We start from the raw sequence: 26,723 nt of genomic DNA, 5'->3' as shown, positions 1-26,723 counted from the left end.
ACAGGAACTGCTGAACGTTATCCACGAAAGGCAAAAATGTGCCAAGTACCTTGAAAAACTGCGCACAATATCGCTGCAAACCGGAATGCAGTGAACGGTCTCCCAGACATCATGTCATCAATACTTTTTTGGCGCGCACCAGAAAGTATCTTGTGAGCAAATTTGGTGATAACCTACCTTATCTGTCAAACTATAGACACCTACACTGATGAAAATGGGTAACTAACTAATCCATCATCAATCTTTATATGCTATTAAGTTTATTAATCAACAACAATTTATTGACATTTGGATTCTAATGAATATTTTGCCTGATCAAAGTATCTTTAAATAATTCCTCATTCACTCTTGAAAGTGGCACAGAGTAGGATTTGCTCTCTGCCTCCCCCTACAGTGACTCCAGTGAACTCTGAAGCAGGACATCCAAACAACCCTAACCCTAACCAGGTGCAGTAACCTACTGTACATTACAGCATTTTATACAAATATAATTGCATTGTTTTTTCAAAATATTAAACCAAAAACTGAGCCTGAAACAAAACAAATAGTAAATAGTGCTTTAATTGGCGTAGCTTGGATTTTCAACGCTGTTTATAACCTACACTGTTCTTCATTGTATGCATATTGTTTGAATCACTTGATTGATGAATGATTGGGCTGTGATATATGCTGTAAAAATAAAATGTTCCAAGACATTAACCCACAAACAGGTATGAAAGATGTCAGTCAGTCATAAATTACCGCTTTATCTTCCACCAGAGGGTCGCGGGGGGTGCTGTGCAAATCTCTGCTACATCGGGCAATAGGCGGGGTACACCCTGGACAGTTCGCCAGTCCATCGCAGGGCCACACACAGATGGAGACAAACAACCATTCACTCTCACACTCACTTCTGTGGTCAATTTAGAGTGTCCAATTTACCTAATCCCCACATTGCATGTTTTTGGACTGTGGGAGGAAGCCGGAGAAAACTGAGAAAACCCACGTACACACGGGGAGAACATGCAAACTCCATGCAGAAAGGCCCATGCTAACCACTACACCACTGTGTGGCCCGGTATGAAAGATGTGTGACAGAAAATGTGCTGTATAAAAGTGAGTGAAATGGGTGTTGAGAATTGATTGGTCACCAATACTAGAAAAGACCATTTACAACATGAAGTATGAAGCGTGTCACATTTCTTCCACACTTGGACACACAGCAGGTGACATCATTCAATTCTCTGAGGGTTCAGATGGACGTCTTAGTGTGGTCTTAACTACATCTAACTACATCAGAGTTGAGAATTAAAACCAGGGAAAGTCATGAGTCAAGAATTGATCTGACTTTAAATGTGTCATCCAGGCTAATTGCACCACCTGCAGCATCTGCCCAGAGGCAGGGATCATTTCACCATTGGTTGGTTCTTAAAAGTTGAAATGTACATGAACAGCAGGTGTGTGGAACATGTATGAACGGTGAACTATAGCATTTAAGCGAGAGTAAACATACTGCCTTTAATGAGACAATGAGTGTAAATAGGAGCACAAGCAGTTGACGGTTGCAAATGTTTCTCAAGTGCAGTTCGATGAGATTTTAAAAAAGACGATTTGCCAACAACTGACTGCAGCACAGCTACTCTGTGACGCACGCAATATCAGATCTACTTGTTTCCTTTAACATGACCATAACAAGAGAGATCAGAGGTCATAGCCCAGTTGGGCAATCTCGTCCAGCAGGAAGTCAATGTCCTCTTGCTGTGTCGCAGGATTGGAGAAGACACACCTGAAGAAATTGACTCTGGCTCCTAAAGGCTGATAGCCAATCAGAAGAGAGCCCTTCTCCATCATCCTGCCTTTGATTCTGGGAGCCACCTACAGAGAGAGGAGCATTACATATGGAACAATATATGGAAAGCATTTTATACGGGACAATACAACTAGATACAACAACTACTGACCTGATGGAGTCTTTCATCCCTGTCAGGTCCAGCTGGCAGGCCTCTCAGACTGGGAGGGATGTACCAGAAACACACATTACTGTGCTCTGGCTGTGAGACAAAGACCACAGGATGTACACATTACAGCTGATGGGGTGGTGATTACAAAGTAAGGTTTCCAATAAGTACAGCTTTTTAAGGACAAAAACAGGCTTACTTTGTTTTTCAAGACCAGTTCAAAGTCGGTCCTCCTCTGCAGTTGATCATACAGATACTCAGCATTCTCTAAGCATTTGTTGATCTGAGATCCAAAACCCTCTGAGCCCTGACACACAAACAAGACATTAAAACAAGCAAAAAAAGTGGACTATGTGCTATCTATATGAAAATGTGCAATATTAATGGACACTGTGCAATAACAAGCTATGCACTTTGCAGTGGAAATGGTGATATGCAATTTGGGACTTATGTGTTGTTGGCACGTTATATTGCTGTGTCTATTTTATGTATTTGTGGCTGTACTGTATGTTTTTACATATTGCTCACATTACATAGACCTACCCAGGGAGTTGAGACCATAGAAATATGTGGACTGACTCTGTTTTCTGAGTAAATTAAATGAACAAACATGTTGTCAGACCAGCCCTAATTAAGTTTACATCCTGACAATCAGACAATCACTTTTCCTGTTTTAGGTCCGTGAGGATTACCAAAATTATTTCTATTTGCTAAATGCCAGAATAATGAGAGAAGGATTTTTTTAGACAATGTTTTATTACTTTCTTCAAAGTCATAAGTTTACATATTATGCCTTCAAACAATTTGGGAAAGCCCAAATGAACATGTCATGTTTTCGGAAGCTTCTGATTTGAGTTAATTAGAGACATACCTGTGGATGTATTTAAAGGCACACCTGAAACACACTGCTTCTTTGTGTAACATCATGGGAAAGTCAAAAGAAATCAGCCAAGATATCAGGAAGAGAATTGTGGACTTGTACAAGTCTGGTTCATCCTTGGGTGCAATTTCCAGATTGATTCAGAAGCAGTATGCTTCAGGTCATTGTCCATTTGGAAGACCCATTTGCGCCCAAGCTTCAACGTCCTGGCTGATGTCTTGAGATGTTGCTTCAGTATTCCACATAATGTTCTTTCCTCATGATGCCATCTATTTTGTGAAGTGCATCAATCCCTCCTGCAGCAAAACAACCCCACAACACCCCCGTATTTCACAGTTGGGATGGTGTTCTCAGGCTTGCAAGCTTCCCCCTTTTTCCTCCAAATGTAACGAGGGTCATTATGGCCACAGTTTGATTTTAGTTTCGTCAGACCACAGGACGTCTCCAAAAATGAGTAATGGCTTCTTCCTGGCAGAGTGGCCTTTTAGCCCATGTCGGTACAGTACTTGTTTCACTGTGGATAATGACACACTCTTACCAGCTTCAGCCAGCATCTTCACAATGTCTTTTGCTTTTGTTCTTGGGTTGATATGCACATATTGGACCGAAGCACATTCATCTCTGGGACAGCGAACCTGTCTCCTTCCTATCAGAAGCTTCCAAAGACATGACATTTTCATTTGGGCTTTCCCAAATTGTTTAAAGGCATAATTATCTTAGTGTATGTAAACTTCTGACTTTTAAATATAAGGTCACGCTCCTCAAAATCTGTTTTAATAAATGATCTAATTTCTGACAATTGTATTGATTTATTCTATGTAACTGAAACTTGGTCACTTGAAGAAGATTACGTTAGTCTAAATGAGTCAACTCCACCCACTCATGCTCACACCCATATTCCTAGAAGCTCAGGCCGAGGAGGAGGTGTAGCAGCCATTTTTAATACTAGATTATTAATCAATCCCAAGAACAAACCAGGATATTCATCGTTTGAAAGCCTTACTCTTAATCTATCTCATCCTAGTTGGAAATCACAGAAACCAATTATGATCTTCCACCTGCACCTTATTCAGAGTTCCTTTCAGAGACCTGTAACTTTCTACTTTTAAACTCAGAAAAAACTGAGGTCATTATACTCGGTCCTAAACACCTCAAAGAAAAACTTTCTGATCACATTGTCACTTTAGATGACATCACCATGGCTTCCAGTTCTACTGTGAGGAACCTTGGAGTTACTTTTGACCAGGAAATGTCATTTGATTCACACATAAAACTAATTTCCAGAACAGCCTTCTTCCACCTGCAGAACATTATGAAAATTAGAAACATTCTGTCTTTACAGGATGCTGACTCCTTATTGTCTTACAGGATAATAACTCCTTATTATCAGGATGTTCCAACAAGTCTGGTAGAACCCTTCAGTTAATTCATAATGCTGCAGCATTAGTGCTGACAGGAACTAGAAAGAGAGACCATATAACTCCAGTGTTAGCTTCTCTACACTGGCTCCCTGTACAGTTTAGAATTACATTTAAAATCCTCCTCCTCACGTACAAAGCACTTAATGGTCAGGCCCCTTCATACCTGAAAGACCTAGTCTTAACTTATCACCCTAACAGACCACTTAGGTCACAAAATACAGGTTTTCTTGTGGTTCCCAGCAGTGGCGGACTGGCCATCGGGAGCACCGGGACGCTTCCCGATGGCCTGATGGTCATCCTGGCCTGACTTGAACAGTCACCGGACTGAGTGGACTGACTGGAGTTACTGGACGCCCCGGCCAATCAAATCAATCCATCTAGTTACGTAATGACGCCGCTCGGCGACCTGTCGGTGTCACACAACAATCAATTAGCTCCACTGTCTTCACTCTAGTAGTCGAGAGAAATGGAGGGACAGAATAAAATGAAAGGTAGAGCAGAGAGAGAGAGGGACAGAAAACGGAAAGCCCTTGCCACAGACGCAGCGAAATGTTCCAGAATAAGTGACATGTTCACCAGGAGCGAGGTCAGTCAAAAACGCTATAGCTTTCAATGCGTTTATCGTTCAATCACCGTCACCACCGCAGACTGTGTGTCTCACAGAGGGTTAATTCCATCACCTCTTAAGCAACAATAGTGGAAGTCACATGCGCTGCCCCAGCCCCCTCCACACACACACACACACACACGGCCCGACAATCAATCCAGAATACCTAGAGATGAATGAAAAATATGATTTTGTTGCATAATGTTTGAGCTACTACAGGATAGTTTACACATGCTGAAATAATAAATCATAATTAAATACAGCTAGCTTTTTTGTTTACTCTTAATCTATTAGGCTGCAGCTTTGTGGCAGTTTTCTTTATTGTAATTCTGCACCATAAATGATAAATGATAAATGTTTTGTGTGTCTTGCCTTGTACATTTGTGTATCCTATGGCTGCTGTCCGCATGAGTTTTTGAGAATTCACCCATTGCTATAACATTTGAAAACAGGGTTTTCAATGAAAATCATATATTCAAATAGATCACTTATTGGTCACTCCTAAATTTCTTTTAACTATCAAATAGGTTGAGAATACACAGCTAGAGGTATGGTGGTCTGCATGAGAAGGGTGGCCTGGAATAGCATCAAATTCCTGGCCTGAATTATTGACCCAGTCCGCCACTGGTTCACAGAGTCTGTAAGAGCAGAATAGCGTTCAGTTACCAGGCTCCTCCTCTCCTGTGGAACCAGCTTCCAATGACAGTTTGGGAGGCGGAGCCTCTCTCTGTATTTAAAGTTTTTGATAAAGCTTTTAGTTAGAGCTGGTTCAGGGAAATCTGGACCATCTCTTAGTTATGCTGCTATAGACCTAAACTGCTGGGGGATTTTCCTGTGGTGCATGCACATTCACTCTCTCACACTCAGGGTATGAATATGACTTTTTATATGTCATTAACCTTGTCTCTTTCTCTCCCTAGTTTGTGTCTTTCCTTCCTTCCCCCCTCCCTTTTTCTCTGTATTCTCATCTTGCAGGTTGCAGGATCAAGATCCAGTTTTCGAGGCTATTCATATCATACATATCATCACTATTATTATTGTGCTATAATTAAAAGTCGATATTAGTATAGAGATTTCTTCCTGTTAAGAGGGAGTTTTTTCTCTCCACTGATGCCTAGTGCTTGCTCATTGTGTGAACTGTTGGGGTTCTATGCTCTCCTTGATGTTGTCTATGTACAGTGCCTTGAGATAATGTATGTTATGATTTGGCACTATACAAATTAATTGAATTGAATTGAATTATTCTGACATTTAGCAAATAGAAATAATTTTGGTAATCCTAACGGACCTAAAACAGGAAAAGTGATTGTCTGATTTCATGTCAGACAGTGAGAAAAAAAAAAAAGCATATGTGTCTTTTTATTTAGTGTATGTAAACTTCTGGTTTCAACTGTACATATGTAAAGCACAGTCTGTAAATAAAGCAGAAACTAAAGTCTCATATTAATGTCCCTCTCTTCGCTGCCTTTGGTTAAACAGTATGTAGCTCAATGTAGAATCAAAGAGACGAGTCACAGTCAAGTGAAACAGATCATGTCAAAGATTACCTTTGCTTTCCACATGAGCCAAAACTTAAAGACATCAACATGTCGACCACACTGGATGCTCTTATCTCCAGCATCATAGCTCACATCGTACGGTTTATCCGGCTGGAAAAGGTACTCAGCCCCCAGCTCATTACACTGCTGCAAGAGACCCTGCAGAGGAGCAAGACATGGGAGATCACAGACAATCAGAAACCTCCTAATATCTGACTGTACATTTAAAGGCAAATGTAAAACACGGACTGAGCTGTTGGACTATAAAACAATTATGAATAAACAGAATCATTGTGAAAGTTATCTCCCTGTGAAAAGACAAGATTTTTGATAGGCAGGCTGAGGTACTGAGATACTGCAGACTCATTAGATGGCCTAAAAAAATGCTGGTCCTCTGGGATCATTTGTATTACTGCACTGCAAAATAAAGGGGATCAGAAAAATGACAAAAGCAAGTTTAAGCCCTAAGGGACCGTTTTAAACTCAACCTCGCCTTCAGCTCATTGTTAAGACAGGAGCACATGTTTTAATTATTAATGGCCAATAAATTACAATATTTTTAGTTTGGTTTCTTTACCATCTGTTATAACTCAACTTCTCTGTTCAACGCACTGCTGTGCAATATAATGTGCAGTATAAATTGACAGTGGGCAACCTGAATGGGTAATGTGCAATATTAATGGATACTGTGCAATAACAAGCTTTGCACGCTGCAGTGGAAAAGGAATGCAATTTTGGGACGGCGGACCGTGTCGGTGAGGCCTCCGTCGCTGAAATGACAGAGGTTGAGGAGGTGGGATAGCAGGGATCTGGGGAGTTTGAGTGTCACTGCTGCTGGGTTGATGATCTTGACAACCTCGAAAGGACCAATAAAGCGAGGGGCCAGCTTCTTTGATTCCACCCTCAGGGGAAGGTCACGGGCGGAGAGCCAAACCTTTTGACCTAGTTCATATTCTGGAGCCTGAGAGAGGTGGCGGTTGGAGGCAGAGGCATAGCGACCAGCGACTTTGAGAAGGGCGGCTTGAGCTCGGATCCAGGTCCTGCGGCAGTGGCGGGTGAAGGCCTGGATGGATGGATAGGAAGTCTCTCTCTAGGGTTGGGAACAGAGGTGTCCTTTGTCCTTCTTTGCCACAAAGAGTCACCTATGACTCCAGGTCACTTCTGTTTTTTTTTTTTATCTCTTTTATTTTGTTGTCTTATTTCCTGATTACTTAGCTTGTGTGTGCGTTCTTGCAGAGATGTGTGGCAGGTTTGGGCACCTCACTGTCAGCCCACAGTACATAAACCTGGTCCACTCCCTTTCAGAGCTCTGCCTACACCCCTGCCTCACTACAGAACTACAGAAGCCTCCAAACTCCTTGGTTGTTTTTAAGAGGACTCTTAGTTTCTTCAACCCCCTAAAAAAAATATTTTTGAATATAGATTGTCTTTTGCAGTTGCAGTTACCGTAGAGTGATCAGGCAGGCTAGTATGCGACATGTAAACTGAAGAGTATAGAATAATGTCTTACTCTCTTCTTGACCAGTATGACCGAGCACTGCAAAGGGACTCCCATCAACTTGTGAGGATTCCATGTTACAGAACAAGCTCTGAGAAATAAAAGAGAAAAGTGCAGTACTGAGTGATTGACCTTAGACTGTGCTGTTTAAGTTCCAATGTGTAAAATTTAGGAGGGTTTATTGACCAAAATTGAATATATTACCCATAAGAATGTTTTGTATGCATATTTTAGTGTATAACCACTTTAAAAATAAATCATTTAAGTTGTGTAGCTTTAGAATAAGCCTTTGTGCAAGGGTGGTGCTCCATAAAATGTCACAATCCTTATACACATGGGACTTTTAAACAGGCAGGTTTACATACAGTAATTGTGTGCAAGAGTGAAGATTGTTGACAGATTGCATGTTAAGTAGTTACTGTTCGATGCCCTGTAGTTTCATGCTGTGTCTGTCTGACATGAGCAGGCCTGCACCCCACGCTGCCTGTGGAGACATGGATGAAAAGAAAAAGTCAAAAGAACAAAGCTCAATATGCTGATTCTTTAATTCTGTATCTGTTACATGGGTAACAGAGTTCATGAACGTGTAACACTGTTTACATAATACAGAAAGTGTGTACGTCTATGATTATGTTGGACATTGTTGGTCATTTTAAGTCCTATCATTCAATTCAATTCAATAAAATTCAATTCATAGTGCCAAATCATAACATACATTATCTCAAGGCACTGTACATAGACAAAATCAAGGAGAGCAGAGAACCCCAACAGTTCACACAATGAGCAAGCACTAGGCATCAGTGGAGAGAAAAAACTCTGACTGAACCAGGCTCAGAGATGTGCAGCATCTGCCTCGAACGGTTGGGGTCATTGATTCCTATGAGTGAGCACATGTGAGAACACAGCAGTAAACCTCATAAAAAAATCAGTGTAAGTGGAGGGTTGCTAATAAAGTATACGGCATATAAAGTTTACAGTAATACTAATAAAGAAAACTAAATGGAGTGGTCCTACAAAAGTAAAGAGTGTTAGTAGAGAGGAAAAGCACCAGGTCATTCATAGGAAATGGCTGAAGTGAATTTGTCCAAAGTTTTGTCCAAAGTGCTCAAGCTAGCCTCTGCCCCTCAACTGAATGTCCTACTGTTATAAATCCACCTGACTCACACAATCTTTCATTTTAGCCGACTGCAATTTGAACAAAGGCCTTAAACAACGGATAATGAACAATCAACATACCATTTCACATTTCATTCATTCATTCCTTATGATTACACTTTGGGCTGACACTAAGTGAGAGGCAGGATACACCCTCTACACAGAAGACTCCAGGTCCAACAAGGATTCAAAATGGGATTGGAACTGGGGCCCTCTTACTGTGAGCCCTCAGAGCTAACTATATCCTAGATCGCATTCACAGAACCGGATCAACAAAGAAGGTGGACAGAAGCACCAGGATTTCAGGCAAACATTTATGGTCATGTGTGAGAGAAAGAGGGAAAGAGACAGAGAGTTGTGGGACGTTACATCGACATGCATCCAGAGTGTGTGTTTGTGGCAGATGTCTGCGATGGCACTGAGAGGATCAAAGGCACCAAATACTGTGGTTCCTGCCGTCGCATTCACATAGAATGGAACCAAACCCTGGAAAAAGAAAGATGACAATGATTTTATTATATGAACCCAAGTATGCACTTTATTTTATGAGATGCAATGAGACAAATGTGGTGGAGAACCAACTATGTTTGAGTGTTGTTATATTTTGACACATAAAGTTAACAGTACCAGTGTTGTGTCGCTAATAAAGTAAACAGTACCATTGTTTTGTTGCTAATAAAGTTAACAGTACAAGTGTAGTTTTGCTAATAAAGTTAACAGTACCAGTGTGGTGTTGTTAATAACGTTAACAGTACCAGTGTTGTGTTGCTAATAACGTGAACAGTTCCAGTGTAGTGTTGCTAATAAAGTTAACAGTACCATTGTTGTTTTGCTAATAAAGTTAACAGTACCAGTGTAGTGTTGCAAATAAAGTTAACAGTACCATCGTTGTGTTGCAAATAATGTTAACAGTACCAGTGTAGTGTTGCTAATAAAGTTAACAGTACCATTGTTGTTTTGCTAATAAAGTTAACAGTACCAGTGTAGTGTTGCAAATAAAGTTAACAGTACCATCGTTGTGTTGCAAATAATGTTAACAGTACCAGTGTAGTGTTGCTAATAAAGTTAACAGTACCAGTGGTGTTGCAAATAAAGTTAACAGAACCAGTGTTGTGTTGCTAATAAAGTTAACAGTTACATTGTTGTTTTGCTAATAAAGTTAACAGTACCATTGTTGTTTTGCTAATAAAGTTAACAGTACCAGTGTAGTGTTGCAAATAAAGTTAACAGTACCAGTGTTGTGTTGCTAATAAAGTTAACAGTACCAGTGTAGTGTTGCTAATAAAGTTAACAGTACCAGTGTAGTGTTGCTAATAAAGTTAACAGTACCAGTGTGGTGTTGCTAATAACGTTAACAGTGCCAGTGTTGTGTTGCTAATAAAGTTAACAGTACCAGTGTAGTGTTGCTAATAAAGTTAACAGTACCAGTGTAGTGTTGCTAATAAAGTTAACAGTACCAGTGTTGTGTTGCTAATAAAGTTAACAGTACCAGTGTAGTGTTGCTAATAAAGTTAACAGTACCAGTGTAGTGTTGCTAATAAAGTTAACAGTGTGAGCGGAGCAAAAGTTTTTCAGGTAACACTGACCAAATTTAAAGTTAATGCAAGGGAGAGTTCTCCCCGACAACAAAATCAACAAAACATACACACCGCAATATTAAAATACAAAGAGGTTAACGTTACTTTTTATGCTCATGATTCCCACCTGGTTTTCAGCTTGAACAATGCAAGACTCAAGTTCAGTAGGAATCATTTTCCCCCTTTGAGAACCAAAAGAGAAAAATTAAAGATGCTCAGTAAACACGCAGCAAGTTACCCCAGCTTACTGTCCAACAAGCTATGGAAAAACAAAAATTAAGATATTGTATTTTCATACAGGGGCAGTAAACACAGAAGACACTAGATATCACGTCCTGTCTTTAGAGATTTCACACACGAATGAAGAGAGGAGAAAACCAAACTTATTTTCACTTGAATAAACATAACAGATCAGTGATTGTTCCACACACAGACAGCCTCACTTCACATCAACAGACTCTATATGTGCGCTGGGCATGTGTGTGCGCTCTGTGTGTGTGTGTGTCTGACTTCGCCCGCATCAAATACAGTTACATGGATCTCACTCGTGCGGCAGAATTGTTCATTTCCTTCTCGTCAAGTATTTAGGTTTATGACAGAAAGTCTGTAGATTTGTCAGTAGTCGCGTCTTTTAAAAATAAAAAAGTCGTAGAGTTTTGTAAAGTCACAACGTATTCACACAGACACGGCGCAAAAGGTAAACAAACATTGCAAACAAATATCTGTAATGTGTAAAACGTATTCTTCTCTGTTTTTGTTGTCATATGTACCACAACGTTTTGAGTTTTTTTGGGGGGTTCCGTGTGGACGGCGATATTTCCTGAAACGATGTCGTTTTGTTGCAACATTTTAGTCCTAGACCTTCATCAGGCGAGCTTTTGTTCAACGTTGCAACAATAAAATCATGCTTGTAAGTTTAGACAGTGTGTGAGCGTCTCTTTGCTACTCAATGAAACATCCATCCATCCATTATCTACCGCTTTATCCTCTACCAGAGGGTCGCGATTGTCAGCTGACATGGGGCGATAGGCAGGGTACACCCTGGACAGTTTGCCAGTCCATCACAGGGCCACATGGAGACAAACAACCTCACATTCACACCTATGGTCAATTTAGAGTGACCAATTTACCTAATCCCCATATTGCATGTTTTTTGGACTGTGGGAGGAAGCCGGAGAACCCGGAGAAAACACACGCACACACGGGGAGAACATGCAAACTCCACGCAGAAAGGCCCTTGTTCCAGCTAACCGCTACACCAACCGTATGGCCCCGCAATGAGACATAAAAGTTACAAAATAATATTTGAACTTACTGATGGAGGCAGCGGTGAATCAACAACTCCTGTGTTTGTGTAGTATAAAATGAATTATTATCTCTCTTTGGTACTGAAGAGCTATTAGTTTACAAAGCAACTCAAACTACTACAGTTTCCAGTTAAAGCTCCACGATCAGAGACTTAAGAACAGCCTGTGTAGCTTTTTATTTATTTTATTTATTGTTTATTAACAGTACCAGTGGTTTATTTATTGCATGAGAAAGGACGAGGATATATCACTAAATTGTACTGTACATTATACTATCAGGAATGTGAGAGTGGGTGGTTGTTTGTCTCTGTATGTTTGCACTGTGATGGACTGGTGCGCTCCAGGATGTACCCCCCTGTTTGCCCTGTGTCAGCTAGGATTACCTCCAGCTCCCCGTGAACCTCATTTGAATGATAAAGCAGTAGACATATTTATACACTGACATGCCTCAGTATAAAGTTATTGAATTAGGAAGATTCTCTGTGCCTTTTGTCAAATCGACTTTTCAGTGACTTAAATAAAGCATTTAAAAATATTGAGACCAGTCCCTTGTTGTTAAAAGTTAAGCTTGCTACAAATATTACTTGCTAATGGTATGCTAATATAGGCGAGGCAGCTTTATTTGTTTCGCACATTTCATACAGGGCAACTCAATGTGCTTTTAAATCATTTACATTTACGATTTGAACAAAACCCAACTATATATACATAAATTCTCTTAAACAATTATAAGAATGTACAGTGCAGAAGATTAAAATTTAAAACGCTTTAAAAGAGCTCAATGTCTTGAGTGCTACAGCTGAAATGATGCTGGGATTTGCATTGCTGCCAAAAAGAATGAAGAAGACGGAGAAGAAATAACGTGTTTGAGTCGCATAACCACATTGACTGGTCTCTACTGATCAAAAACCGGTTTACACTCAGGTTTAAATCAACGTTTTCGACCAGTATGAAGACACATAAAGCGAGAACAGGTGAGCAAACATGTCTTTTGTCATGCAACACACTGACTTTTAACACGTGACTTGGTGAGTTTCTGCCTTACCCACCGTTCATCACATTTCACCACCAACACATTGTCACTGCCCATCCCCAGCACGGCGGCACATTTCTTCACTGAATAGTGACTCTGAAAGGGTGAAAAGAAAACCTTTCATCTCCCTTTGTCTCTCTTCATGCACATAATGAACATAAAAGCTTTTCATTCAACCCAGTGAAGTTGCTCTACTGTTTGGTTCAGGCCAGAAGATGTTCCCAGGTGCACATGCCGAGTGAAGGTGAATAGAGAGAAGATCAGTGCACATAGGAATCAGGGTGCTGAATTAACAATTTATCAGTCTTTGGTGGAAGACTGTGTGGTGAAACCACTATTTATATAACACACACGCCACTGAAAAGACATCAGATTAGATTCCGGGCGTAGACTGATGAGAAAGCATGTTTCACAGGCATTTCAAAATCTACATGTGTGTCCACATTAGATTCAGATTCAGAAAACTTTATTTATTGGTCCCAGAAGGGCAATTCATCTGTAGCTTCCCATACACAATCATTATCATCAACATACAGCAGATCAGGCACTGGGTGTAAGACAACGGGAACATAGGAAAGAAGGGAGAGAAAAAGAGAAAATGAATAAATAAGGTTAATGCAATTAGTAAAATTGACCCCAAATATTACCAAATGTATTCAAAATGAGTAAAATTAGTAAAACTGACACGGATCTAAGTTTAGTTGCCTAATAGCCGAGGGTAAGAAAGATTTGGAGAACCTAACGTTCTGCTCAGGGGCAAAAGAAACCAGCGACCTTGTCCTTTTTAGCCACCCAATCTCCCCAGATTGAACACAAGTCTCTATGCCTGTTTACATATGAAACAGTGAAACAAGAAATAACAGATTTTCTATTATTGGGAGTGTATTCTCTGTTGGCATCAAATTTCAGCTGATGATCAAACACTGTGCCAAGATATTTATACGTCGCCACTAACACTAACTGGACCTCCTTACTACGCACAGTGTTGTAGTTTTAGAAACTTTGGTCCAGGTAGTTATCGTCACACCACTTATCAAATTCAGACAAAGCCGGGCCGTGTTCATGGAGTAAAGCAGTGGTTCTCAAAGTTTTATCTGTTGGGCCCCCCTTTGGAGGAAGACATTTCCCGGGGGCTCCGCAATTCTCGTAAAATTGTAACAATGTGTCAAGTATAACATTTGTTGAATCAATATTAGAAGAAACGTTTCACTTTTCTTTCAATAATCTGTTGTGCAAATAACATTTTTGCTTTAGCAACACAAATAACCTCAATATTGCTTCATGAGAAAGCAATTTTCAAACAAAAATATGAAATGTGCAATTATAACTATAATAGTGTCATTTTTTAAACAATAAATACATTTGGATAACAAAGAATACTTTACCAATATCAATCATTTGCTGTGCAAATAAAACATTTTTGTTTTAGCAACACAAATGCTGTCCCTTGCTAATGTTTTGAGACACAACACACAGAGAGGTCGTGAATCATTGTTCTGTTCGGCTGACGTTGGCTTGTTGTTAGTTTAGTTTTCTTTTTGCCCCTGTGAGAAACTTCTCTATTCTCCAAACCTTGTCACCAGTGTAGATGTTGTTGTGGTACGTCACTTTAATGAGTCCTGGTCACAGCGAGACCAAAAGTTCCCCCTGCTAAACTTTAGTTAGGACCTTAAAAAAAAACAGAACTCGCGGCCCCCCTGGAAAGTCTCCACGCCCCCCCAGGGCCCCCCCACAGTTTGAAAAAGGTTGGAGTAAAGACAGGAGGGGCAAAGGACACAGCCCTGAGGCGAACCACAGTTTGACACCATCTTATTGGACACAAGTCCATTAACAGAGACCCTCTGTCAGGAAGTTTAAAATCAGCATAAGACGCTGGTCAGGAAGATTAAAACGAGGGGAGAGTCTCTCACACAAGATGGGAAGCTAGAGATCTAGGTTGCTCGAGGTACTAATGTAGACAGTATTCAAAATAAAGAGTTTAGTGTCATCCACACTTTTGTTACCATCTATCAAGCATAATATAAACTTATTTTTTGGGATTGTTTCCAAGGTTTTAATGTCACTGCCTCCCACATACAGTCACCAGTGAATTTGAAATCAGATCGGCTACAGCAGCAGAGAACCACACAGTCACTTTATTAAGTACACATACTAGGCAAGCAAGTAAGGTACCCCAATCCCCAATTGCTACCTGAGCGGAGATATGTACTGCCCACGACTACTGTGCCCATGCTTGCGTGTGTGTGTTCACTACAGGCGTGCAATATGGATGGCTTAAATGCAGTTGTAAAATTCATCAAACACCGTTGGGTGTAAATTATATATAAATATATAACAAATGATCATTCTAATATCCATAGAAGGGGCTGATGTGTGCATGTGAAGTGCGATTACATGCTCGGATGTGAAGAGAGCCAGTGGAGGAAGAACTCCCATCCCTTTGGTCTTCACCTCGGGGTTGAAGTGATATCTGGCCACCAGGATGCTGTACAGGTTGGAGATGGTGCCTCCTACCAAACACAAATCACACCGTTAATGAGCAGGTAGGGGTTTGTTCATGTGTTTGTTGTCGACGGTGTGAAGATGGCATAAAGTGCTTGGCAGACTTCAAGAAATCCAAAAATGTGATTTTTAGAAAACCACATTTTCAGCAACAATAACTTAGGACGTCTGAACAAAATCAGCATTTTCTTCACAGCTGCTGAACTATTGATATATTTAAGGCAAACATTAAAGGTTAATCAAAATATCAATAAATTACAATATCTACAGTTTATTCATCCACCCTTTTACCTGGACAGAAGATTCCATCTGCTTCATCATCAGACCATCCCACCATGCTGTGCATCTTCCTGAGTAGAACCTCCTCCATGAGGGTGAAAACAGGAGCCACTTCATAAGTAAACCTAGCAAAGACACACACAGTTGTAGTGTATTGTTGAGTCCTAAGAATCAGGAGGTCTCCCAAAGTCTTGTGTCTCGGAAGTAACACAAATTGCTTTACAGCACTACATGTCCACCCTCGCCAGGTACTGGCTATTAGATCAGAAATGACTGACTGAGCCAGGGGCCACACACGAGTAAACATGGGACCAGACTTTCTTGAACGGTGAGAACTAAAAAACATAGGAGCATGCAAAATGGATGCCGTTTAAGCTGTTGCACTTAAAGTATCTTTGGGATAATCTCTGTCTTCTGTGCATTGATGTAAGGGCGTTTGCTTGACCGTGTTGTCTGTTGCTGGTTTGTTTTCATTGATGGTTACCTGTTCTTCCATCGGCACAGACATGGCTCCACAGCGTATGTTTGCCATCTCCGCTGAAAACCAGGAGGCCAGGAGAGGGGAAGGGAGGGTGGAGCGAGAGTTTTTACAACAGTGAGGATAAAGCAGTAGATAATGGACGGATGTTTATGGTGGTGTCATAAAAGTATGTTCTCTGTGCAAATCTGTGGGGGGGAGCTAAAAGGCGATTATAAATTCTTATAAATTCCCTTATGATTTTAAAAGTGATTGCAGAGTGTAATGGAGTAGGGTACACCCTGGACAGATGTTTCTGGACTGTTGAAGGAAACCAGAGAACCACAGAAAAATCACATACAGTGAGAACATGCAAGCTCCATGCAGAAAGGCCCTCGGTTGGACAGGGTCGCAATCCAGGGTCTTTTTGCTGCAAGGAAACGCCACTAATCCACGACTCAATCATGTGGCCACCAACCTGTTATTTACCTGTTCACCTGCTGTTAAAAGAGTCTGCTAGACTAGTGGAGTCCAGCTACGCTAGTCTACATGCCGGTGTGTCATTGGCCAAGACACCAAACTCCACGTTCTTCCTGTTGTCAGGAAGTGTGTGAATGGGTATACATAAATGGGTGTGAATGGCAAAACTGTAGTGTTACGCAGCTTTGAATGGTCATCACGACTTGAGAAAAGTGCTATATAAATACAAAGTACTTCTACAAAATGGATTCTTACTACAGGAGAAATATGTAACGTATTGTCTGATGGTGACAACATTTAAAAGTCAACATTTCCACAACTGGTGATGATCTTACATGTTAGTGTTGGCAACAGAGGTCAACCATTCACCCGCAACACCAACAACATCCAGACCTGAGGACAGCTGGTTGAAAAAACGGGGATGGCCTGGAGAAACAAAGGTCAGACATTCATGTCAAAAGAGCAATTAGTTAAAGTTTCCCCTTCCTGCATGAACTTTAATCTAAACCTGCACTGTTACTTAAAATACATAAAGACAATGCACTAATGGAATACCTTTATAATAAACATTTGAGTAATTTAAATAGTTATGACTACTAAACATTTTAAATATTTATTTCATATTGAATATTGAACAAATCCACAGTGAGAGGGAAATTCATCACTTATTAGCAGAACTTTGCACGGACTGAGTTAGTTTAAAGGTTGACTCCGAGAGAGTTATTGTGGTCATTCCTTGCTAGTAAGAAGCCAATCAGAGCCTGGTATAAACCAAAAATAGAAGTAGCATGGCGCCAGAGGCAGATTATTCCAGAGAGAGATTGTGACAGAGGATTATGTGTCATCCTGAGTAGGGATGTCCCGATACAACTTTTTCACTTCTGATAAGATAATATATTGCAGCCTTGAGTATTGGCCGATACCGACATTAATCCGATACGATATCAGCACACATCATACATACTTAAATGACATATTTTGTAGTGTGGAATGTTAGAATAGGCTTGATCAAGTGATATTACTTAAACAGAGAACAATAGTATGTGAAAAACTGACCCATTTATTATTAACCAATGGTTACATCAATTTTAACCTTCAACATAAGAATATTGGATTTTTTGCCATGTTAATTTCATACAGTCTATGGTTCATTTCATCAGGAGGAAAGTGCTAATGGGGGTGTTTTCAGAGCACCTGTGTTTCACAGGTAACAGCGTGTCTTCAGAGAACACCCCCCTTGTTTTCACTGTTTTGGATTAGTCCAACCCACACAGGGTGAGTGACTCGTCCCGCAGGTGAACACGGAGCCCGGGGACCGGCCCCGCAGACGTACTTAGCTCCATGTGTGAAGCTTCGGGACACATTTAAAACACACAAAGCTCTTGGCATGGCTGGTTTTTGGGGTATAATTGACAAATGGAGGCTGTTGAAAGTCGACAGGTGGCGCTGGTTTATGAAATAATGTTGTTTTAGCAGCTCGCCTCAGGATGAGCTAGCATGATGCTAATGGCTAACTCGCACTCGCTGTGTGGCTTCGTAGCCTCTGATTTCAGAGGTTTAAGAAAAATGTTAACCATGGTTAAGTGGTTTGTGTCATTTATTATATTTCAAAGTGAATTTTGCTATAGTCATTTTCAGTCACTTCACTAATCAGGCTTAATTTATGTGGCAGGTACAACCTGATGGCTAATTATACATTTGACCACTTTGTTAATCTTGTGCAATCGAGTATTAGGGCCATACTGAAGAAAGAAAAGGTTTTTGATGTGATGGCTAATTGTGTCTATGCCACAATTAACTGCAGTGCCATATCGCATCATTTATAATAAGAATCCATTTCATTTGACACAAATTTGGAATTCCATTCCTCCTGGATCCAAAATCTCAAGTATCAATCTACCTGATGCAGCTGATCACCTTTATTCTTTTAATATTACAAATGTATGACTAATTTTAGTCTTGTAGAATTACAACTTTACTCCCAAAATCTTACTTTTTTTCAGTGTGGCCCTAATTCTCCATCATCAATCTGGGAACAAACCTTTCAAAAAAACTATTTCTTTCTTCTGTCATTGTATAAAAAAAAGGGCGACGGGAGCTCAGTGGTAGAGCGAGTTGTCTTTTAACTCGAAGGGCGTGGGTTTGATTCCCGGCTCCGCTAGTCCCCACATTGCGCCTGGCTGTATGAAAGTGTGAGTGAGTGGGTGAATGGCAAAAAATGTAGCGTACAGCAGCTTTGAGTGGTCATCGAGGCTAGACAAGTGCTTTATAAATACAAAGCATTTATAATACAGTCAACAAGCACAACAAACCTCTGTGACCATGGCCACAAACACACACAAAACACACTTTCAAACACGCACACACACACCTGTGCTGACACCGTATTTGAGTGTGTCTCTACAGTCCACGAGTATCTGCTCCAGAGTCTCCGGTTGTTCTGGCAGCTTCACACTGAAGCCCTCCAGTCCCTCCTTCAGCTGGTGAGGATGGTGGAAGTCCAGGACCTACACAACAGGGAGCAGGATTTGTTGGTGGTAAGCTTGATTTTTAATTGCACATTTTATACAATGCCCCATACTTGTATCAATAAAGTATAGTTTTTGACTTTATTGTCCAATGATATTGTCCATATTGTACATAATGGCACTCCACTTTTCTTATATGTTTATTTTAGTTTTATTTCTAATATTTATACAGTTTAGTTTTTTCTTGCAAGGAAATAAGCAAAACAAACTCTTTGTTTTATGAAGTCAAGTCAAGCTTCCGAGTCAAGCTTGACTTGACTCGGAATGGGGCAGTGAACTTGTGCAGGGTGTGACCCCGCCTATCACCCTATGTCAGCTGAGCTTGGCACAGCGCCCCCGTGACCCTCCTGTGGAGGATAAAGCGGTAGAAGATGGATGAATGGATGAAGTGGCGGTGGTTTACTCTCTTCTCACAGAACAAGACCATTCTAGCTTTCTGTGCAGTTTGCATGTTCTCCACCCGCCTGTGTGTTTTTCTTCCATGTGCTCAAGTTCATTTCCAACACTGCAGATACATACAGGTTATTAGTTTTAAATGTTCTCACAGTGACAGGCATAGACGCATCAAATATCGAGTTACAGGTTTAATAATTTTCTTTTACTACTTGATATTTGATAAATAAATACATTTATTTTTATAAACACTTTTTTGAACACCCGTTCATACCTGTTCCATTGTCTATAGTGTTTTGTTTATACTATTGTTATAGTTGTATATACAGTTGCAAGAAAAAGTATGTGAACTTATCTAGATTTCTGCACAAATTGGTCATAAAATGTGATCTGATCTTCATCTAAGTCACAACAACAGGCAAACGCAGTCTTCTTAAACTAATACCTCACAAACAATTATATGTTTTTATGTTTTTATTGAACACACAACATAAACATTCACAGTGCAGGGTGGAAAAAGTATGTGAACCCTTAGGCTAATGACTTCTCCAAGAGCTCATCGGGGTCGGGAGTCAGCCGACCTGGAGTCCAATCAATGAGACGAGGTTGGAGGTGTTGGTTAAAGTTGCCCTGCCCTATAAAAACTGTGGTGTTCTCCACACAGAATATTAACCAGGATGGGTTATTGCTTTGTTGTTGTACACAGGTCAATGTGATTGGCGCTAGTGGGGTGGAGGTCACCTATTGGTTGTTCGTGAACAGTGTGTGGGGGCGGACTCACCACAAGAGCACTCTCTTGGTTCTAGCTCGGCTCGGAATAGCTATAGTGGTTGCTACGATGTTAATAAACTTTACTACGTTAAAAAGTCATAAGTCTGGCGTGTGCTCTTCCAGTTGTCTGCTTAAACAGCTCAGAACATATGTAGTGCTTCCCTTACACGACAAAAAAAACCCACCAGTTTTGAGGTTGCTATTCTCAAGAAGGATTGCGTGATGTGAACCATGCCTCGCACAAAAGAGTACAAGTAAGTACAAGCCGTACAAGTAAGCATTGTTGACTTGCATAAAAATGGACAGGGTTACAAAAGTATCTCGAAAAGCCTTGATGTTCATCAGTCCACGGTAAGACAAATTGAGAAAGTTCAGCACTGTCGCTACTCTCCCTAGGAGTGGCCTTCCTGTAACAATAACTGTAAGAGCACAGCACAGAACGCTCAATGAGGTGAAGAAGAATCCTAGAGTCTCTGTTGACAAACCTACGATACGTAAAACATTGAACAAGAATGGAGTTCATGGGAGGACAACACGGAGGAAGCTACTCCGGTCCAAAAAAAACCCATTGCTGCACATTTGAAGTTTGCAAATGAGCACCTGGATGTTCCACAGCACTACTGGCAAAATATTCTGTTGACAGATGAAACCAAAGTTGAGTTTTTTGGAAGGATAAAAACATGAAAACATATAATTGTTTGTGAGGTATTAGTTTAATAAGACAGTGTTTGTCTATTGTTGTGACTTAGATGAAGATCAGATCACATTTTATAATCAATTTATGCAGAAATCCAGATAATTCCAAACGGTTCACATACTTTTTCTTGCAACTGTATAGTGTGGGATCAATAAAGTCAAATCTTATTTTAATTGGGGCTACTGTAACTTGTAAAAAGCACTATGATATTTACATTTCTCGGCAGACTTCTTTATGTTCAGGGGTTTATGATCAAGAATTTATCTCTGCAGCTAGATAGAATCAGTGGTTAGAATAAAACACTGCATTTACATTGGGCAACTTTTTTTTAATACGTTGAGTACCTTGGTATTCCTCTGAGTTGACTTGCAGATGTAACCCAAGAGGATGGCAACCACCTCCTGCAAAAACTCCCGAGTAATCTCTTGACCTCCTGAAGCTGGGAGCAGGTCTGCACATGCACAAACACATACAGGCAAAAAAGAGATGATTGGGTTTTTTTTCTGTCTCATTCACCCATCCCCAGCCAGCACCTCATTGCAGGCCCCATAAGAGTTGTTCCCCCACTTGGGACCTGGACATGTAGGTTGAGTGGAAATGACTGACCCACAGACTGAGCTCTCACCTTTGCTGTAGATGTTGCTGAAGTCAGCCGGAATCGCTCTCCTGTCTCTGAGTGCTGCTGAGTCCTCCTGCTCTTTGTCCCTCCCAGCTGATGTATCACTGATTTTGTCTGGAAGTTCAGAACCAACAGAACAACAAGCTGCTGTTGTAATATTGATGTATGAGAGTCAATTTTCTTATAAACCTCCACCTCTACCCAAAGTGTGCACACGCTGACAAAGACTCGAGGGATAAAAACCATTATATTACTATATAGTATATACTGTATATACTACACTATTATAACTACTTAGTGCAATTAGGGCCACACGGGAAAAACATATTTGAGTTCTGACTTTACTCTCAGAATTCTGACTTGAAACTCATGGAGGTCTACTGACAAACTGGTCAAAAAAGAGCTCTTGTCTCAAAAGAGCTGGTCTAAATCTGCTCTCAGAGTCTCTCCCTTCAGCCGCGCTAAACCACACCCCCAAAAAACACAAACTGTGATTGTGTGATTGACCAGGTACCTGGAAATGACGTAATTGGCACACCAGGTCTCTTTTTTTCACAAAAATGTAATGTCGTACAAATGTGCCTGTATTTTGAATCCTGTAATTAGGCCAGTGCACTACTGTATAATGTAGCTCCATTTTCTCAAATCCTGGCTGTAACTATGATTGTACCAACCTTTTGATCCTCCTGATTCAAGCTTTTTACCTAATCACTTTATACTATTACTGTAACAGTATTGCGCTGCCCCGGTTATCAGAAGAATAAATGAGCTTCCAGATACACCATCCAGGCCTGGAGCCAAACTGTTTGAACCCATACACACTGCAGAACATAAACAAAATCTACCGATCGACAGACTGTAGGAGCCTTTTTCTGTTAAAAAAAAGTTTTTGTAAAAGTTGTTGGAGAGAAAAGAGGAAGATATTGTAAAAGAGTTCATTGGTAACTGATCACTATCACACCGACACACATAATCTCATGTGTTATGTATTTTTCTTTTTAGAATAACATCTGAGATACCCTAAAATTATTCTCTTATGTGGAAATAAACATGTTATCAATGGAATGAAATTCTTGGCTTTTATAGTTTATTTTACAGAGTGGTTGACTCGTGAAATAAAAGTCTCATTTTCCTTCATCACTGTATATTTTTCATCAAGGGCAAATCATGGTCATTGGTGGTCAGGAATTAATCTCTTCAATATTTTGCATATTATTCAAACCAGTAACTATGTTTTGTGGGCCTGTCCATGCACAGCATTGTTAGTTAAAATAGGCTGATAGGGTAGTGGGTAATATTTTCAGGTCATAAATGATAAATGATTTTATAAACATTTTTTATCAATTTTTTTAATCGATTGACAAGAGTACATTTTTATTATTCTTACAATTGTTCTCAGTCGCTTTGATAAACCTCTCGAGCCATCCGTAAAGTGATAGAGTGAAGGATTTCAACCTCCAAATAATAACGCCAAGATTATCTGGATGGTATGTGAACTCTAAGTTCACAGGGGGAACGTCACCTCTGTCAAAGCCCGAGCAGCTCGGCATCGCCTGCATTGACACTATGGAACTTGTGGTTTTGGGTTCATGCCACAAAAAGAACCACAACCTTCGACTTTATAAGAAGAAGAAGAATGCTTATTTCCCCAAGTTAAAATAGTTCCCTGGTGTCCTAATGAACACGTCTGTGACATGCTTTAGTCAAAATACCATAAGGATGAAGCATCATAGCAGTTCAATAACCTGCCAAAACCGCCCCTTTCAGAACGCTCGGTTTTGTGCATGGTCCCTTTATATGCAAATGAGACACAGGCAAACACACACCCACTTCTTCCAGGGGGTTTCTGATTTGTCCTTTTTACTGCGCTCACTCACTCAGCTCCTGTTCCCTCCGCTCCATTCCTCTCCCCCTCCCTTCACTAGTTCTCTGACAATATCAACATGGCAGCGTGCGCGGAAAACAGCGAGAGTGCCGTCACAGGAAGAGACGTCCGACACAAGGATCAAGCCGAACAGTGCCGAACTGTAAATCAGTTAAAAACACTTAGGGACAGCACCGCTGATCGCCAGCGGCGAGCTGCATAAACTGCCGCTGTATGTGACTGTATCAGACTGAGTCTGTGCTCCGGTCATGGAGGACGTACTGAACAAATATTTTTAATTAGGACGTGTCAGAATGGTCAGTTATGAGCTCTATTTTCTGTGTGTGTTTGTACGTCGGTGAAATACGGTCGCTGACTAAATGCGGCGACCGCTGGTCGCAGTCTGATGTGAAGTGGAGCGAACACACGAACACACGTTTGCTGACTTTATCCGGCACATTAGCTTCATATATAAAATCCTCTGAGGCTGGAAGTTTGTGTAATACACTGTGCTCCACTGTGCAGCCACCAACAGCACACTTGTCCCTCCGCGTTGACATAATACCGCTCTTCCTCCCTCGCCTGCACTCTCGCATGTCATAATATGTCCCCTTTAAGTTTTCATTTAACTGCAGTTTCAGCATCAGTAGTCTCCGTTGCTAATGAACTCCTTGTTTGTCATCTTGTTTGTTTTACATGCTTTGATTGTGACGTGTAAGCATTCTCTGGAGTCAAATGAAGGAGAAATTTATCTGAAAGATGAAGATGTAATGCTGCAGGTCTGGAACAATGTCTGCCACAGCTGTTTGAGCACTGGAGTTTTGTACAGAAGCTGATCTGCCCTACCCATGCACAGTAACCTGGGGTTAAGTGTCTTACCCAGGGAGACATCAGAATGTACTAGACTAGTAGAGCCTTGGATCAAAACCTGGTTGAAAGATAACCTGTTCTACCACTGCTGGCCAATAATAATAACAACAACAACAACAAGAATAATAATAATAATAATAATAATAATAATAACAATAAATCAGTATTTGCTTGATTTCCTTCCTTCTGTTTTTTTGTTTTGAGATGTTATATTTACAACAATGAGACAACAGACCAACCAAAAATGATATCTCATGACAACTGGGGGCATAAAAACAAATTTTTATCAGTAATTCACAAGTAGTTACTGTTGCCAGTTAGTCACTGGCTTTGGAGTCAAACAGTAAAAAACAATTGAGAAATGGGTCTGTAGATATTTATAGACTTAATAATACTCAACACTCATTGATACAGTTGTTCCCATTGTGTTTTCCATTCACATACAGCCCTGACCTTAGAGTCACTAGGCACTATAAAAGTTTTCCATCATCTCATTGCCTGCTAACAACCAGTGCTCAGAGATCTGTGTTACAAAGTAACAGGTATTGCATGTTATCACCACTAACGATGACAGTAAGTGGAACAAAACTGTAATTTAAAAGTGTGTGCTGCTTGTTAATTTTGTCTTTATTTGATTTATTTTTTGTCTTTGTTTACAAAGTGTTTTCACAGAACAGATTAATGAAAGCCAACAACAGCAGGGGATACAAAATACAATAAGAATGGTAATAAAAGATTAAAATAAATAAAGCAATTGAAAACACAGGTTTAATAGGGGGAGATTATAACTGTCAATGTCAAGGGTCAAATCAATTAATCAATAATAATAAGACAATGTCTCAAGAATGCCAGTCTATCAAAATTAGTTTTAAGAAGTTATCACTGTGTGAGCCTTATCTCCTCAGGCAGGTTGTTCCAAAGTTGAGGGGCCCTGATGGCAAAGGTTTGGTCTGTTGGAAATGTAGCCAAGGGCCAGCCCTGTACGAGCTTTAAAAGTGATCAGTTCAATCTTAAAAGCAGTTCTAAAACAAACAGGGAACCAGTGAAGGACAGTCAGGACTGGTGTGATGACAGTGTCTGTTAGGACCAGTAAGAAGCCTCGCTGCTGCATTCTGGACCAGTTGAGACGGGGAAGTGATTTCCAGATACGAGAAATGTGAGTGGTTTCACTTTAGAGTGTGAATTTTAGGTATGAGCCTATAATGATCAACAGTCAAAACCAATGAGGATCAAATGAAAAAAAAAGCCCGAAGAAAAACATGACATTTTTCTTTGGGAAAAATAGACATTCATCGTCAACAGCAAAGCTAAACAGGGAGGTTGTAGTCTACAGCGAGCACAGAAACTGAGCCTTTATTCAATCTTCACATTTTGTTATATTGCAGCTTTATTCTCAAATGTTTAAAATACATTTTGTCTCACGGATATGTACTTAATACCCCAAAGGAAAATAAATCTTTGGAATTCTTTGCAGATTTAGTGAACTATTTAAAGTTATTCCTGTGTAAAAAAAAAAAAAACCTTTCACTCAACACCTTTGCAGCAATGACAGCCTTTAGTCACAATATGCAAGCACACCTGGACTGGGGGATTCTCTGCTATTGTTCTCTGCAGATCCTTCTTAACTCTGTGTGAGGACAGTTATTTTCAGGTGTTTCCATTCACAATTTTTTTCTTGCCTTTATTCTACCTGTTACATTCTGATTTTGACATGTTCACCACTTAAACCCTGCCCTCTCAAATGCACAAATGTGCTATGATTGTTGAGTTATACATGTGAACTGACAGGGGAAAGGATGCACAACACAGGAAAATGTAAAACTAACAACAAAAAAGTGCTGGTGTGTTGATTAAGACCACATCAAAGAAAAGACAGTGTAAACTGCCGGAGCAAATGTCTGATAAAATGACAGAAGAATGAAATTTGACCATGTATCACTATACAGCAACATTAAAACAATACACCGTAGCTATGTGTGCATTAATTAAATCATTTGAGGAGACATCTTTCAGTTAAATGGGCATTTTTCTGACCTTTTATACAATAATAAGTAAACCATTTCAACAACTTCCATGTTGTGTTGAAATGTTGAATCATATGTGTAGTTTAATAATAAATAGATAACTCATGTATTGTGTATAGTCTTACCTGGTAGCTGTAAGAAATCCATATCTAAACAAATTAAGGTCCGTTTTTCAAATATGATACCGATCAAGGGTTCCGTCCAGCTGTACCTGCTCTTAATTTGAAGAACAACACACTTCACGGAAATCTCTTAACCCGTTACCTTGCCCTGGAAGGTCCCAGAC

The 26,723-nt window shown here is 40.2% G+C and overlaps 1 protein-coding gene across 1 annotated transcript; it reads right to left on the bottom strand.

Annotated features, from left to right (window-relative positions):
- Positions 1–578: 578 nt before the first annotated feature.
- gad3 (glutamate decarboxylase 3) lies at positions 579–26,723 on the bottom strand. Its single transcript, XM_058624266.1, has 16 exons — positions 26,563–26,723; positions 21,686–21,793; positions 21,405–21,511; positions 19,043–19,178; positions 17,007–17,097; positions 15,747–15,859; positions 15,348–15,463; positions 12,970–13,049; positions 10,741–10,795; positions 9,406–9,522; positions 8,301–8,365; positions 7,894–7,972; positions 6,393–6,542; positions 2,137–2,244; positions 1,941–2,030; positions 579–1,854 (listed from the first exon to the last, which is right to left on the bottom strand). The coding sequence occupies exons 1-16, from the start codon at positions 26,582–26,584 to the stop codon at positions 1,681–1,683; spliced, it is 1,611 nt and encodes a 536-aa protein (XP_058480249.1). The 5' UTR covers positions 26,585–26,723; the 3' UTR covers positions 579–1,680.

Source organism: Solea solea, chromosome 1, assembly GCF_958295425.1.
Source record: "Solea solea chromosome 1, fSolSol10.1, whole genome shotgun sequence".
NCBI classification, from domain to species: Eukaryota; Metazoa; Chordata; class Actinopteri; order Pleuronectiformes; family Soleidae; genus Solea; species Solea solea.
Note: the sequence above shows the minus strand (reverse complement) of the source record. Positions and strands in the feature narration are given on the sequence as shown.